General features: G+C 35.0%; 1 protein-coding gene across 1 annotated transcript; it reads right to left on the bottom strand.

Annotated features, from left to right (window-relative positions):
- Positions 1-16,336: 16,336 nt before the first annotated feature.
- LOC121245089 (zinc finger protein CONSTANS-LIKE 16-like) lies at positions 16,337-18,096 on the bottom strand. Its single transcript, XM_041143377.1, has 2 exons — positions 16,915-18,096; positions 16,337-16,790 (listed from the first exon to the last, which is right to left on the bottom strand). Exons 1-2 carry the CDS (start codon positions 18,016-18,018, stop codon positions 16,500-16,502), a joined length of 1,395 nt encoding a protein of 464 aa, XP_040999311.1. The 5' UTR covers positions 18,019-18,096; the 3' UTR covers positions 16,337-16,499.
- Positions 18,097-18,389: the final 293 nt, after the last annotated feature.

The following is an 18,389-nucleotide window of genomic DNA, read 5'->3' as shown; positions in this document are numbered from 1 at the left end:
AGACCATGAGGTTGTTTCACCTAGGTATCTCTTAACTCCATTCTAGTCACATATTCTCTAAACTTCTCTAGAGACAATCCTTTGGTCATTGGATTTGCTACTATCTCGGTCGAGAAAATAAAATTAATATTGATCACACATCTTTCAACTATGTCTAAAATATAGTGATAATGCACATAAATGTATTTTCCTTTGAAACTCTGTGTTCCACTTTTTATCAATAAGATAACAAACTGATTATCATAAAACACATTGATTGGTTTTGTGGATATACCTAAATTAAAGTTTTCAATAAAGCATTTCATCCACATCGGCGACACCACATTACTCATTGCAATACTATAAATAATATATTTTACTTCTATAGTAGACTTGGAAACACAATCTTATTTCTTCCTCAACTAAGAAACTATTGTTTCACCAAATAGAAATATATATCTACTTGTAGATTTTCTATCATCTACATCACTTCCAAAATAGCATCATTATAGCCAATTAAGTCTAGATCAGTGATCCCAAAGCATAATTTCATATTTTTGGTACCTTGTAAATATCTTAATATACGTTTTACTACTTGTCAATGTTCCTTACCTGGATTGGATTGGTATCTGCTTACCAATCCTATTGCATGACAAATATCTGCGCTCGTACTTGTCATTGTATACATGAGGCTTCTCATAGCTTGAGCATAGGGAACTTCAAGTATTTCACTTATTTCCTCCTCATTTTTTAGACACATACTTTTATTTAAAGCATGACCTTTGCAAACATGTGTACTTAAGTATTTATAATTTTCATACCAAATCTTTTCAGTACTTTCTCTAGATATTTTTCTTGATCTAAATATAATATCTTTGAATTTCTATCTCTTGATATTCTTATACCAATAACATAGGCGGTTTCATCCATGTTTTTCATTTCAAATTTAGATTTCAAAGATTCTTTTATTTTATCCATCATATCTAGATAATTATTTGCCAGTAATATATCATCGACATATAATAATAATAATAATGTTACGTTATTATCATTCTTTCATTTGTATACACAGTGATCTAATGGACTCATTTCCTATCTCATTTCTAAAATGGCTTGTGAAACTTCAAGTACCATTGTCTTGAAGATTACTTAAGTCCATAAAATGACTTCTTCAACCGGTAAACTTTTTCTTCATGTCTTTTAATTTGGAATCCTTCTAACTGAATAATAAAGATATCATCTTTAATTCGCCATTTAGAAAAGCTCTCTTTACATCTAACTGATGTAACTTCAAATTTCATCTTGGCAACATTAGACATGATAATCCTTATGAATGTGAACTTCGCTACAGACGAATACATGTCCACAAAGTCTATACCTTGTTGTTGGGTATATCCCCTGGCCACTAATTTTGCCTTACCTTTCCAAACTACCATCATCTTTAAATTTTCTTATGAGAACTCACTTGCAACCAATATCTTTTCTATCTTTTAAAAGATCTGTTAACTCCCAAAAATTATTTTTATTTATTCATTATCTTTCATATTGCATGGGCTCAAGCCATTTATCTGAATCTACATTATTAATTGCATGAGCATCAATTTCAAGATTATTTTTAAAATTTTTCAAACTGGTATTTAGTGCATAATGATCTTCAAATAATACTGATGATCGTATGGTTCTTTTACTCCCACTATTTCCAACATCAATACTTGAAAATTAATTTTTATCTGACTTTCTTTTATTTTTATTACTCTATATTTGAGTAATATTAGGATTTTCATTGTTAGATCTTGTGGAGATCTATTAATTCTCTAAATTATTTAATAAATCTATCTGATCAACTAGAGTAACAAGGTCTATATTTTTCAAAAAAAATCTCTACTTTTTATCAATCATCTATCAGAATGATAAAATTTGTAGTCACTTCCATTTTCTTCGTACCCAATAAACTTGCATTCCTAGGTTTTACTTTTCCATTTGTCCCTTAGTGGCCTTGAGATGCGCACTTGTACCTTACAAGCTCATACTTTGAGTTTACTTAAGTTTGATTTATGTCTCGTCCATATCTCATAAGATGTTAGAGATTTGGTTTTGGTTTCAACTCTATTTAATATATATGCCGCAGTCGATAATGTTTTTTTTTCCGACCAAAAAGATGTTGGTAGATCAGCATATATCATTATCGGTCTCGTCATATCCAATACAATTTTATTTCTTCTTTATGCAATGTCCTTTTTTTAGGCTTATATAACATAGTATAAATATGTCTTATACCATTCAATTTGCATAAATTATCCAAAACTTCAAATTCACATTCTTTATTATTATTTAAACCTTTAATCGGCCTACCACTGGGTTTCTACTTCTGCTTTATGTTTTTTAAATTTCTCAATTGCCTCAGATTTAAGTTTGAATAAGTAGATATACCCATATCTTGAATAATTATCAATGAAAGTAATAAAGTACTACATTCCTCTGTGAGTTTTTATTTTAAAAGGTCCACAAACATCAAAGAGTACAATTTCAAATAAATCTGTAAATTTCCAACTTTTTGAAATTTTGAAAAAGATTTACTACTCATTTTAACTTTGATACATGACTCACATATATCAAAATTATCTAAGTTTATTTGTGGTATTAATACATTTTTATACATTCTGATCATTTTATTTTTATTTATATGACTTAATCTTAAATACCATAAATATGTACAACCATTAGACACATTCAAATAAAAAGAAATCGATACTTTATTAATATCAACATTCAGTAAATAAATAGGAGTGTAACCGGTCCGGTTTTGGACAAATTTTAGAACCGAACCGGTATATATCGGTTTTGCATTTTCAAGAACCGATATCGCACCAATTACTCTCCTAAATCGATACTTATGATTTTACAGGTTCAGGTCGGTTCGGTCTAGTTTTTCAATTTTTAAAATATATTAAATCTCTAATCTCTTATACTTATATACATTAATATATATAAATATTAGTAATATACTAAAATTATTAGTATATAGTAATACTATTGGTATAGTACTATTACCATATGTTAGTGATAATATAGTAATTAATATACTAATGTATATTAATATTACTAATATATTTATCAAAAGGAATATGATGAGAATTTATTAAGCCATTAAATGTAATTAATATATATTTTATATTTAAAATATATGATCAAATAAATGTTCATGTTTAAGATAAAGATTTTATGTTATAAATTATAATATAACATTATTTCATATATAATTATAATTTGTAAATATTATATATAATATTAAAATTTATAAATTTGCGAATCGGTCCGATCCTAGAAAATATAAAATATAAACCTGACCCGTTAAGACCGATTTTTGAAATGGAGGAACGGGCCCCAGATCGAACCGGTCCAAAATCGGACCGAACCAACCGGTTCGGGATGGTTCGAGTAGGTTCTCTGATTTATTTTTACAGTCCTATACATAAATATCGTGATTTCTCATGCCTTTTACTGATACATCATCCTTACTTATAACAATTATTTCAGACTTAAATTCAACTGTGTGACCTTTCTGATCTAGTACAAGCACTGATATTAATTTTTTACTAATACTAGGTATATATAATACATCACTAAATAAAATAATGGAACCATTTATTTTAAATTTACATGTTCCTTGCCCCAAGACATTGCAGTATGTGTTGTTGTCCATATACACTTTGTGCTCTACTGTTTGCTCATCTTCAAGTTTGACAAACAGTTATTTGTTCATGCATATATACCTTATTGTTGCAAAGTCAACCCATTATAAATCTAACACTAGTTCTACGAGCATTACTTCCAAGACTGTCATCATAATTCTCTTGCTTTCTTGTGTTTTTCCTTATTAAGACATTGTGATTTGTAATGCCAATTCTTTCCGCATTTAAAACAGTTTACAGTAAATGGTTTACTTTGCCACTTTTTCAACCATTTTTTTTCATTAAATTGTATTGGTTTCATGTTATTTTGTGTAAAACGTTTGTCTTGAGCCATCAACAAATTGAATCATTCACTATCTCTATTCATTCATTTTATTCTTTTTCCTTTATGTACTAAAAGTACTGGAAGCGATGTCATTGTTATTTCATTTTCACTATATGTTAAAGAAGTAACAATATGATCTCAAGATGAAGGAAGACTATTAAGTATGGTTGTAACTTGCATTTTATCAGTAAGAGGATGACTAGCATCATATAATTTTTTTACAATCAATTCCATTTGAAGCACATGATCGCTTATGTTATCATTCTCTTTCATACTAGTCCGGCTATACTTATTTAATAATAACTATATATAACTATCTGACCTTAAACTATACTTAGTCTCAATTGCATCCATAACCTCTTTGGCAGTTGCGTAGCCTTCAAAGAGAGGAATGATATGATCATTTACACAATACAAAATTAAATATTTTGCCAATACATTGTGTTCTTCCCATTTATCTCTGGTTCGTACGCTATTTACACTTCCATTTGGCCTATTTTTTACATTTTTTAATGGCTTTGGTGTTATCAATGTGTATAAGGTCTTTTATGGGTTAAAAGAAAAGTTATGTGCCTTTTTCAGGCTTGAAAATTTCTTCCATTAATTTTTCTATCCCAATGGATCAATACTATTCTTCGACACCAAAAATAATAAACTTTAAAACTTAACAATACTTTTGAAATGATCCCTAAGGGATCTATACTTTTGAACGGACCAAATTGGGTTTGAAATGATCCAGAACGACCTAAATACCAAAATTGGCTCAAACTGGTTTAGAAAACCGAGTTAGCCGGTTCAAACCGGGTCTAGGAGAAGAAAACTGGTGGTTAGTGATGCAATCAATGGCTTGTTTCTTGTCTCCTTGACAGCTTGGCTCAGACATGACTTACGGCTGTAGATGATGGGTCAGCTCATGGGCTGGTGACTTGGGCTTGAGTTTGAGTCTAGTTCCTCATGAGCCCACGAACCTTAGCAAAATGGGCCAAAGGCTTGGCCCGAATTTGTGCCGTTTGAAGTACGTCCGCTTTAGATGAAACGACATCGTGTTGTTTCTTATGGGCAGCTTCCAATGGGCATCGTTTGGGCCCTTGCTCGAAATGTCATTGTCTGATGTACTATTTGGTTCTCCAGTTGGGGCGAAAACGACAATGTTGTTTGGGTCGCTTTTCTCCTCACAATGTCGTTTAGCCAATAATTGTTTGAGTTCTTTTGATTATTGGTCGAAATAGCAAAATTTCAACCAAATGTATTGTCTTTTTCTTCCTCACGCAGGGATGTTGTAGACTTAGAAAAACTTTCATCTTGGCTTCCATCCGGTGAACTAGTTGTCGACGACCAAGGTTCTTACGTGTCCTCAACACTTTCTAATCCCGGCGGTGGTGAAGGAATCCGATGACTAGTCAGAACAGTAACAATGTGTGTAATATTATTGGACAATTTACTATTTTTCCTTTGTGTAAAAATGTGCCAATAATTTTTTTTAAATAATAACAACTTACTTAATTTTGAATATTCCCAATATACTCTAGGCCTCTCACTATAATTTGGAAAAAAATTTCATTAGACTCGAAAGTCTCCGAAAATGATTGTAATATGCAAGTATGGTTGTTAAACCAAGCACTTGCCTATTGATAGTCTTCTCAATGCGCAAAATTAGCATCCCCGTCATGACCAGGCTCTTGATACCATTGTAGTATTTTGGAGAACGAAAACGAACGAAAATCAAGCAATATAGTGTCCCGTGAGTGTATTTGTCTCACAAGTTGGTGATGGATAAAGGGGAATCAAGAGCATTCATTGTGCACAAATGGTTTCTATTTATAAACCATTAGGCATTGGTTGGCAAATGGTACAACCATTGGTAAGTGACACAACCTTTTGACTAAACTAAAGAATTGTGTCTCTTGATACTTTTTCAACCATATTCTCCTATGGGAACCATCACCATGGAGAAGGCGTCATTCCAAGGAGCACACCATTTGTTAATCACACTTATTATAATTACAGCCTCTTTGTATTATCTACGGCACAAGTAGCCATTTTATATGAAAAAACATACTGAAATCTCTCTTGTCCGCAAAAAAGGGCAGTAATATTTACACTAAAATTTCAAATGGTTGAGATGCAAAACAAAATGAAGTTTTGGTTATACGTACCCAATAAGTTATGTCCTTATTTGTAAAGACTCAAGACTTTTGAGATATATGGCCATCAGCTTTCACTCTAAGGTACTGGTGTTGGAGGTATGAGATTGTCAAGATATAATATAACTAATTAAATTAATTATCTTTTAATTTTAATTTAAAACTTTGAGATAAATGATAATTTAATTATAAATTCATCAACTTTTACATACCTTGGCCTGGTAGTATACACACAAATTTATATATGCCTAATTTATAATCACCATCCAAACTTGTTAGAGCACTATCATTGGCTTAGGCAAAGTTTGGCTAATATGCCACTTTTTGCCTTATGCCTAATCACTCAAAACTTGAACTTCACATTAAATTAGTTATGTTATTCTCTATAATAACAAAATAATATTATTTTTTTAAAAATTATATATATTTTTTAATGAATTGTTTAAATATTTTGGAAATACTTTTTATTTTCATTTTCATAATTTCCAACAATCTCTATATCAAAATATATAAAATTCATCTATCAACCTAAATGTTCATAATTTTTTTTTTTTTTTCAAGAAGAGTTTAGGCCACATGTCCACAAATGACCCATCCCTGTATCTTTATTCATAAAACCCTCACTTATGGCGGAGGAATACCTTAACAAATGAAACCAATACACCCAAAACAATGTTTAAAACCCAAACAAACTAGGATCCCCCACAAATGAGTACCCAGCAATACCCATCACATCAAATTAAAACTTGTGTCTTACATATGTCATACCCATTAAATCCAACCTATATAGCCCTCTCACCACACAAGGTAAATCAGCAGATTCAAAAGTAAGCCTCTCCTCCCCAACGCACTCAGCTTTGCCAATTCATCAGCCACTTTATTCTCTTCCCTAAATATATGTTTAATAGAGACATCGAGTTCATCCAACAATGTCAACACCTTATCCCATAAATCCTACAAATACCACACTGTACAAACTCTAGTAATCAACCAAGAAACCACAATCAAAGAATCACACTCAATATCAATGAAAGAATAACCCCATTGTCAACAGATTTTTAATCCCTTGACAACTGCTCGAAGCTCAGATTCATTATTAGTACAAGAACCAAAAAAAGATGAGAAAGCAAAAACTAACCTCCCTTCATGGTCCCGAAGAGCGCCACCTCCCCACCAGGTCCCAGATTGCCAAGAGAGCTGCCATCTAAGTTTAATTTCCACCTACCAGCAGTAGGTTTCAACCATCTTACACATAAAGCTTTAATAGGCCTCGGCTTCACAGGTGTAATTCCCACCCTTTTCAAAACCTACACATCAACATCTGGAAGTCTCTTCACTTTAGAAATCTTGGCTACAATAGAATGCACCCAATATTTAATATCATTCCAAGCAAGACAGTGCCTTTTTCCACACCCTCCATGTAACAATAACAGGAATTAAACCCAACATACTACCAACCTGGGAATTCCTAGATGCTCTAGAAAACCAAAGATTAATCCTATCCTTCCAAGGTTGATGTGCCAAGAAAGGAACCCCCATTTCAATAGATACTTTTTTCCAGAGCTCCCTTACAAACTCACCACTTCCAAGAACATGTTCCAAGTCCTCCTCATGCCCCTCCTCACAGCAGTTGCACCGAGACACAGTAGGAATTCCGAGTCGACGTATTCGCTCATCCACACTTAGACATTCAAAATAAGCTTTCCACATAACTATAGACATTTTTTTCAGAATATCACTATGCCAAATCCACTTTGCCCAATCAAGGTATCCTTCTCATTCCTTAAACTTCCCACATGCTCCATAATCTCACTAACTCGATTCGAACCCACCAGCGCCTCCAGCCTCTCAACGTCCCATCTATCATTTACCACCATCTCTCTAATTTTAAGTCTCGGATTTTCTATCAAAGTAGCACCTGTACACAGCGAACCTTGTTCCAGAAATTTATCAAACCAAAATGAAATGTTCCCCTCACGAACCTTCCATTTAGTCTTTTGCAGCAGCAATGGAAATCCCTTTACTATCCTTCTCCAAAATCTAGAGCCCTTAATAGCATTAATGGACAAATCAATTTGCCCATGTTTAACATACTTAGCTTTAAAAAATCTGGCCCAAAGATTATCTGTGGTCAATAGATTCCATCCAAATTTCAGAAACAATGATTTTTGTACCTCATCAAAATTCCTGACCCCGAGACCCCATTCCTCTATGGGAAAACACAACTTATTCCAAGCTCTCCACTGCCTCTTACTTCTACCATCATACTCCCCCCAGAAAATTTCGCAAAAAGGCCATTAAGCTTCTTGAGAACAGTTTTAGGAACCTGCAAAACGAAGAGTAAATGAAGCGGTAAAGTCGTAAGAACATACCTTAGCAAAATCAGCCTTCCCCCTGGAGACAAAAGTCTACTCTTCCACCCAGATAATTTATTTTCCACTCTCTCAAGTAAAGGCAAAAAATATATAATCTTTAATCTACCATCCACTATAGGCGCCCCCAAGTACATAAAAGGAAACACCCCCTCAGAAAAACCAGTTTCCTCCCGTATTTCCCGAGCTCTACCACCTGACAAATGTTTAGAGAAAAATATTTCCGACTTTTCATAATTCACCCTCTACCCTGACCAGCATTCATAATCCTTCAAAACACCCATCACACACCTAATTGACCTCCTACTACCATTAGTGAAGACCACCATATCATCCGCATACAATAGATGATTAATACGTGGGACATTCACAGGATGAGAATAAGGCTGAATACCCCTTTCTAGCATCCTAAAATTAAGTAATATAGAGAAAACCTCTTCCATAAGAATAAAAAGATAAGGTGACAATGGATCACCCTGCCGAAGCCCACGCTTTGACTGAAAAAAGCCCCGATAAGTGTCATTCATCATGATGGAGAACCACACCTTCGTTACACAATTATTAATCAACTTACAAAAAGAAATCGGGACACCAATCACTAGCAAAACATGCTCAAGAAATCTCCAATTTACTCTATCAAACACCTTACTCATGTCAATTTTTAACATAATGTTACCCCTAACCTTCCTGTGTAATAATCCCGTCATCTCTTGGACAAGGGAAATATTATAAAAAATACTCCTACCCTTCACGAATGCCCCTTGCTCAAGCGAAATAATATTACCAATCAGTTCAGCCATACGATTCACAAGAAGCTTAGAAAACACCTTATAAATAACGTTTCAGAGACTTATGGGTCTGAACTTATCAAAGCTTTGAGGATTTTTTACCTTAGGAATGAGCACAAGGTACGAAGCTGTGTAATATCTCGGAAGCTCTATGCCTTGGAAAAAATCCTTCACTGCAGCCATAATGTCATCCTTCACACAATTCCAGCAAGTAAGATAAAAAGAAGACCCAAAACCATCAGGCCCTGGGCTACTGTCCATACCAATGGATGAGAATCCCATTTTAATCTCTTCTTCCATTGGCTCCGTCATTAACTCTCTTAAATCATCAGCTTCAAAAGGATGAGGGAATAGGTGGACTAGATTAGGCAATTCTTCCACTTCCTCCTGCGAGGAAATTCTGAAAATAATACACTGCTGCCTCATGAACACTTTCAGCAGAATCCAAAACTAAACCATCTGAAAGTCTCATTTCCTTCACACAGTTATTACTCCTTCTTTGAGCAATTACCGCATGAAAGAACTTAGAATTTTGGTCTCCTTCTAAACCCCACTTAATTTTTGCACGTTGCCTCAACCAAATATCCCTTTTGGCCCAACTCTCCAACTGCGCCTTAGTGACTAAAAATTCATCTTCCATCTTTTCAAAGAAATTTGATTGTAACACTCTCTCTAGCATCTCCATCCTTTCTTCCAACTCCCTAATAACCCCATCAACGCTTCTAAAAACCCTTTTATTCTAGTCCCGCAACTTATTCTTCAGCCTCTTCAATTTTTCAGCTAATATAAGTAAACCACCACAACACCGTGTCGGTTCCTTCCAAGAATCTTCAACAATATTTAAAAAATCAGCGTGCGTCGTCCACATATTCTGAAATCTGAAAGGAGATGGACCATACCTCAAAAATTTAGAAACAAGCCTTAATACAATAGGCGAATGATCAGAAGTTTTCCGATTTAATAGTTCTGCTGAGGCATTCCCAAACTTAGACAAAAAACAGTTATTCACCACGATCAAGTTTTGCCCAACTTCGCGCCAATCCCGATTGGCCGTTGCACCATGACATTTGAGTTCCATGCATCCGGAAATCAATCAACCCACAACTGTTAATACACCCATTAAAATCCTCCATTGCACTAACAGGTCTCGGCCTCCCTCCAATGCGCTCCTCATCAGTCCTAATAATATTAAAATCACCCATAACCACCCATGGCACTCCCACACTCGAGATACTACTCAAATGGTTCCATAACTCTTGTCTCTCTATCTGAGAACATTTCGCATAAACAAAAGTCCCTAATAAAACAAAACTATTAGCCGAAAACAACCCAATAATGGACTGATTTGATAAACTAACCAGATCCATTACCACATCTTCTTTCCAGCATACCCAAATTTTACCACCTACACCCATATTAGAATCACAGTTATTAAATCCGATAGCTTGAGACCATCTTTGCAACTTCTCCACACTTTGAAACGATTCAGAGATAACCAAAACATAAATATTATACTTGCGAATCAGACTTCTCACCCTTCTCTTTGACGTGCCTAGCTCTCTAACAAAAAGTTCATACATTTTCATCTATCAAAATACTTCAAAAGTTCATTTTCATTACATCCAACAATCTCTATATCAAAAGTTCATACATTTGTATCTATCAACCTAATACATAATTTGTCAAACTGAATTTTTATTATAAGTTCATACATTTTCAGCTTTTACATAAGTTCATACAAATGTATCCAAAGTTCATACATTTTCATCTATCAACCTAATACATAATCTGTCAAACTGAATTTTTATCAAAAGTTCATACATTTCCAGCTACTACATTATCTATCTAGCTACTACATAATCTGTCCAGCCATCAAAATTTCATTTATTTCTAGCCAAGTATACGTTTATCAAAACAACAAAATAAAGTAGGTGGATCAATACAGCAAAACACAGTAGGTGGATTAAAACAGTAAGTTACCCAGCCATTATACAAAAATAACCAAGCAAAATATATTAAGATTGAGATGGTGATCTATTCCTATGTTTCTCTAAAATTTCCATTTGAAGTGACCAGAAGTATTCTTGCTGCACCCCATTCATGTTATCAACATCCAAACTCATGACTTCCATCTCCATCTTCTTCTTCATAAGGTCTATCATCTCAATCTTGTCCCTCTCGGTCCAGCTTACCACTTTCCGTTGCTCAATCATCATTATCTTCCTATCACTTTTCATGTGACCTAAACTTTCATCAAAATCAGTAGGTGAACATTCTTTGCGTTTCATTTTTCTTTCCCTTTCTTTTTTGGCTTTCTTGCCTAGTGCCCTCTTCGCATTGACAAACATGCTCTCACAGATGTTGTCATCCAAACATTGGCAGTTGGAATGGTAGAGCAACCCCCTTTTCTCCGTGTTGGCAAATTATCCATATGCACTTGCCACCTTTGTTGTGCCTCAATAGGTTCCAACAATTGTCCAAATTAAAGGTGACTTTTGTGTCGATCGGTATATTACATTTGCCTTCTCAGTCTAAACAATAATCATTAAAATATAAATACATATTTCAATGAAAAATTATAATAATTAGAAACATAACTTGTCTTATTCATTAGTACCGCTTGGATGTATTGATTCAACTTGGACCAAGCAACCACAAAACTTGTTTGTGGCTTTTTGGATGGTTGATCATTGATTAGTCAACGAGACTACATAACGTTTAGGCCAGTTAGGTTTTTTAAAGGTATTGAAGTAATCATGGATTCTTATACACAATTGCGTGGACTTTTGGTCAGTTCATTTGATATCATCTATACTAATGTTGAGCCACCCTGATACAAGGAGGTTATCTTCCTCCATAGTGAAGGACACATCCCATTGGGATTTCGTAGTCGGTGCCCTTACTTCCCCTTCGGGTTGTGTCACTTCAACCTTGACCTTAACATTATCACGCAAGAAGCTAGCCATAGGGGTGGTTGTTAATACATTCTCCACCACTTTGCAAAGTGTGGCTAAAAAAAAATCTTCATAAATTTGTGAATCCATCCTTCATAAAAAAGTAACCATGCAACAAAGTCACAAACCCCACTCAAACTTCATACAATAGCAGACATAAAACAAACCATAGAATCGTAAATTAGCAACCATAAAACAACAAGATAGTGGGGCATTAAGTTACAAGTTGAATTAAAAAAAAAAGCTACCACCAATAGATTACCACCAATAGGTTGAAGGCTTGTATGCATGTCAAGGTGGGAACTTGTATATAGGGTATACAAAGTAAGAAAACTTACAACAAAAGGCAATGAACCAACATAGTATTCATTAAGATTTGCTAGGAATATTGAATTTATCCTTAAAAGTTTACATAAAACTTATATGATAAATATGTTGAGTGATATAATTATGAAAGACATAGTGGTCATGAAGTTTTACTTCATTTCTAGGAGAACGTAATTGACCTGCTCTATTGCTTTTTAATAAACATGTTCTATTGCTGTTTTTGTTATATCGATGAAGTGTTTGGGGGGAGGGGGGAGGGGTAGGAAGGATGCGGCTAGTAGGCTGCCCAGTCTTTACCGTTGGGCATATCGCTAGTTAAAAATCTTGTATATTTTTTTTGAGATTTTTTTTAGCATTTTTTAACTCCTTAATCATTAAGAAAAAATATAAAAAAAAATCACTTCTTTAATCATTAAGTAAAACTTTTTTTAAAAAAAAAAACATTTAAAATGTATGAGTGGTAAGATTGAAGGGGTAAGCTCATAGGGCTATTTAGCATTTTTTAGGTAGGAATAGTACTGGAAGTGACCTTGAAGATGTTGGTTGAGCTTTCTCCAGGCCATTGTGCAGTGACATGCACAATGTAAGAATAAGATTCAAGCTTAACCATAGCATAAGTGAAGTGGCTATGGTTAACAGGAGCCTTTATTTATCATTGCTTATTTTTCTTGGTAACCAAATAGGGGGTAAAGGATTGATGCTTAATTTCTCTTTAATTGATAATAAATCCATATATTGTATGTAATCCTTTATTAACTCTTGTAGTTGCTGTTATTAGAATGTTATCATCATCAAATTCTCGAGGTTGCTGCTATTAATGTTGTATTCAAGTTTGCAGAAATAACAAAAATAACATTTGTCTGCTCCGAGGCAATCCAAGTATGTTTATTTCTTTTGAATAAAGTTAGTATAAGATTTATGATGAGATTTGGTGCGATGTTGCAATTCAATTAGGACTAGTTTCTGTTTTAGACAATGCCTTGGTGTGTTGTTTAGTGATACTCCCCAAATATTGCTTCCAACTATAAAAGCAGGTTTAAAAACACAGGGAGCTTTCAAGGTCATCTGCACAGGGACAACTTTGTCAACACGATCAATCAAGCAAAAAAAGTTAAATGAAGTAAAAATGGGAGCATGAGGACCTTTGTAGTTGGATGGGTTTAAGGCTATTTACTATAAGAATGTGATAAACTATTTACTTGAAATTTGTACAATATGTAGGATGAATTTGTATTTAGATATTAAGGATGAGGGACTGCAATCACTCTAAAGGAAATGAAACATGAGTTTAAGTCAGAATGAAAACTACTTTGTATTCTTTTAATTCTTGGATAAAAAGATGAGATGTTGGACAAAAACAATCAACTTAGAGAAAATAGTTTAGAATCTTTAAGAAATCAAAAGATGTATTGGCAGGAGAGTAAATACTAGGGTCACAGGATTAGGGTTTTCTCAACCATCGAGATGTTGGTCACGGGGTGCATCTGCTTGTGCCAAACCAATCATGATATTAACACATAAACTCAAGAACACATGTAATCTTAGATTAAAAGCACCAGTAGAAATAAATCCCTCACTATATTAATCATCCTTATCATTCTAAGACCCTAGGGCTGAGGAATCCTTGATTATTTTAAGATCCTGATGTGCCATGAGTCTACAACAGGTCAAGAACAAGAGATTATACAAAAACCCACAGTGAATCAGGAGTTAAAATATAGAGACAGAGTCTTGCTAAATACCACAGCACCTTACAGTACTCATATAGAAGAAGAAAAATCCATTCCCTGCAACCCTAGTTGTAGAGTTTAGCCTAGAATCATCTTGAAAAAGATGATTTTGAGGCTTTACAGAAACCCTAACAGAGCAACCCTTGTAATAGAAAATAAAAGTAGAAAGGAAAACACCACAAAAATAGCTAGAAAAACTCTCCCGCATCCTTGCTCCTCGTCCCCTTTTATCACTTTCCTTCATCATTTTTCCTTCTCGCTCTTCTAACCGTCGCCTACATTTTATCTCCATTCTACCCTCTGGGAGAGCTCGGCTTCTTTAGCAGAAAAAATGTAAAGGGTGAGTGGCTGAGACGCTTAATGCTTCAATGGACTTGGGCTTAAAGGATGAGTGGGCTTCGGGCTTTTGGGCCTTCAATACCTGCATAGTTTAAACTATCATTAGCCCATGACAAAGAATAAGCAAATATTTGAGAAAGATAACTCATAAACTTCACAACCCAATAGGCAAGGTCTATTTTATAAAAGCGTAACATTTAATCAACTTTGTATGATCAATTAACCTTAACTGCCTTATTTTAAACATATATTTTAACAAAGTATCCTGACAATCATTTAGTCCTGAAGTTGGTTTTGTCTTACCTTACTTTGTTTCAATATTTTTCTTTCCTCTAAAGGTAACATTTATAGCTTTTAAGAATATTGTAAGAATGTTACTTTTTTCCATGTAGTTGTAAGAATGTTGCCTAACTCTAATTGATGGTATTACTATAGGCACATTGTAAGCTTGCAGCAACAAAGCAGTGATATGGAAAATAATCGAGAAGAATTTCCCAAATCACAACAATAACCATGCTAGTAAGAGAAATTTTACAAATCACAACAATACGAACAAACGATGACAGAAATTATAAGAGAGTTAGGAGAAGAGATAAACTGCATAAATTAACAAGCAAGCTGTCTTCAAGGCTTCACAGGGGCTCAATCATGGAAAGGGTGTAGTGAAGATGCATGGTTTAGTAGGGGTTTCATGATGGGTTTCAGGAGTGAGAATAAAAATTGGGAAAAGGATTTCGGGAGTGAGAGAGGGAAAGGGGAGAGAGATTTTAGGAGTGAGAGAGAAGGGAGAGAGGGATTTCTTAGGTTTCTCAATCGGAGAGAGAAAGAGAGAATGGGGAAGAAGGTTGGAGTGACAGAATGAGAGAATTTCCAATAGCAGGAAGGTTTCTCACGAATTTGAGAGGAGTGAGAAATAAATATAATAGTGTTTACCTAAGTTACTGTAGTTCAGCATATTCCTTAAGTACTTAATATAATAGTGTTTGCCTAAATTACTGCAATAACTACATGCAGTAACTAGTTACTGCATGTAGTTAATATCCAAATTTATATACCAATTTCTAATTCAATGTGAGGATTTTTAGGGGTATGTTAGTAAAATTTTAGCTAAAGATGGACATTGCCTAAGCCAATGAGAGTGCTCGTAATGAAGATTGCTCATCGAATAAAGGGAAATTTGTTATAAACCATGGAAGTTATTTTCAAAGTTGGTAATCAGAAGTTGAATTTCTGCATGGTTATAAAAAAAAAAAAAAAACAACATGAGTTACATGAGCTTATGCACCTCTCAGCTCTTAAGGGTGTGTTTGGCTATTGAAATTAATTCAACTCATTTCAAATCAATCATTGATAGAATCGACTTACTATTTTTTCAACTTTTCATAAAAGAAAAAAAAAAAACCTTATGTTAATATACTTCATATACTCAAACACATATCTCAATTTATTTACATTCAAACACATCTTAATAAGATCCATAAAATATTACCATTCGCATATCAACTCAGAGCATTTGGGATCGTGCCAGCATGCAAACGCAACCTTTGAAAGACTCAATGTTCAGTGTCGGGGTATATGTGTCCACAATACTGCTCTCGCGGCTCAATAGCCTGACACTTATAATTTAGAGATTTGCTGAATGGTAGTGTACATCAGTACTCTAACATGTTAGAGAGAGAGAGAGAGTTAAGGTAATAAGCTGCGTACGTAGCTAATTACTGACATTTATGACATAACATGCAAGTAATCAAAGCTAGGCAGCCTAATTAAGAGCCCTAATTAAACGACCATGACCTTAACTATTCCAACTTGGCCAATCAAACTTGGCAGTTAATTAGTTAAATAACGGTTATTTGTTGAGGTAGGGAAATGCGGCGGCAGCAGTAGGAATAGAAGTCCCCATGAGGAAGGTGGACGTCCTCTTAACAAATCTGCCTTTCATTCTTGGCCTCTTCTCCGCGTTCAGTTTCCGTACTTGGTACCTTATCTTCTTTGAGAACAAGCGTGTCCTTCTCTTCTCTCTGTACCTTGATACTCTTGCTTCTCTAACCTCATGATCCCGCCATCCCGCATGGTTTTCTTCATCAATGCCTACTACTACTCCTGTATCTCCATATGCAGGCTGATCATGAGCTTCTCCCTGTAATTTCATCAATACATAACTCATGATTTAGTACCATGAAGTGAGGGACAGAAAATCACTCAAAGAACGAAAAAACGGTGTGAGAGAAATCAGTAAGAGGCCTGGAGAGGGAGATCAGTACCATGAAGTCTGGCCAGCAGTACAGCGGGTCAGGATTGAGCTCCGGTCGTGTTCCTGTCGTCCATGGACAACCCTGGCCAGCCCAAGCTTTAATAACTTCCTCATAGTTTAGCCTCAAAAACATCTCCTTCCTTATCATCTCCTCTTCACATGATCCTTTTCCGCACATCGTTTCCTTTTCTGCCATGGGAGTTGCCTTCTCCTGATCCTGATCTCCAGCAAACTGCTGCAACTCGTAATCAAATTTCCAATCTAATGTTTCTCTCATGTTCTCCACCATTAATGGATTCAATTGATCATCACATGCTACGATAGCAGCTTCCATCTCTTGATCCTCCTCTTCAACCTTTACTCTTCTCTCTCCAACATCAATGCACAAATCATTTCCATCTTCCTCTTTACAGTATCCTAGAAGTCCCAATCCTTTGATGTCAGCAGCAGATTCCTCATCGTCAAGTCCTTTGCCTAAAAGGTTCTCAACATCAGCAGCAAAACCAGCAAGCTCCATTTCTGAGGACAGAAACCCATGTAAATCATCCAAGTCACAAACCCCACCTTGTCCATAATCATCACCCACCACTGTCCCCACTTCATTCTTCATCCCCATGGTGGTTCTCTCATCCTCAATCGTGTTTTCCATTTCATGGCAAAGTTCAGCAGCAAAAGGGTCGAAGATAGGAACCCGGTAAAGAAGCTCATGTTCTTCATTGCAGGCATCTGGGGAATCTACTTCACTGCCAATCTCTGGAACAACAGGCAGAAGTTCCAAGACATTCTCCTCCTCTTTAGCCTGTCGCTGCACAGATATAGGCTTGTTATGGCGTGGGGTTCGCGCCTTGCGTGTGAAACCACGGTGCCATGCTGGTGGAGAATCATCATCGGTTCTTGAACGTTCGTTTTTGGGTTTCACAGATGATATCTGGAGCCGAACCCTTTCGTGTCTGCTTGCTAATTGATTGGCGGAGTGCACCGATGCATCGCAAGCTTGACAAAGAAAAGCATCATCGGCAGCACAAAACCAGCTAGCCCGCCTACGCACACAGCTATCACAAGCTCGTGCCGTCTTGCCTCCCACGGCATTTGCAGCTTTCTTTTCAGTGATCATGAAAGAAAGCTTTCTAATTATGATGCAGAAGTAGTACAGATTGTTAGGCAAACTAAAAGAATGAAAACATTTCACAAAGGAATATCAATGTTGTCATCTACTTATTTAGGGGGACCAAATTAATGTTCAATTATTGTGAGTGTGTGTGGTCCCTTTTCATTATAAATAATTTAAAATAAAAGTAAAATTTTGAATTTTATATTTGAGATACAAATTCATAATATATAAACCATTTGAAAAAAACAATAAGACTCACTTTAAAAAAATGAAACTTTTAGGTGGATTTCTCAGTATATTTATGAATAGTAGTGAATTAGTTTGAGTTAAGACGTTTCATTAGATTTTGAAAATGGAGAGAGAGAAAAAAAATT

Source organism: Juglans microcarpa x Juglans regia, chromosome 8S (genome assembly GCF_004785595.1).
Source record: "Juglans microcarpa x Juglans regia isolate MS1-56 chromosome 8S, Jm3101_v1.0, whole genome shotgun sequence".
NCBI lineage: Eukaryota > Viridiplantae > Streptophyta > Magnoliopsida > Fagales > Juglandaceae > Juglans > Juglans microcarpa x Juglans regia.
The sequence above is the reverse complement of the archived record's forward strand: the minus strand, read 5'-3'. Positions and strand labels throughout refer to the sequence as shown.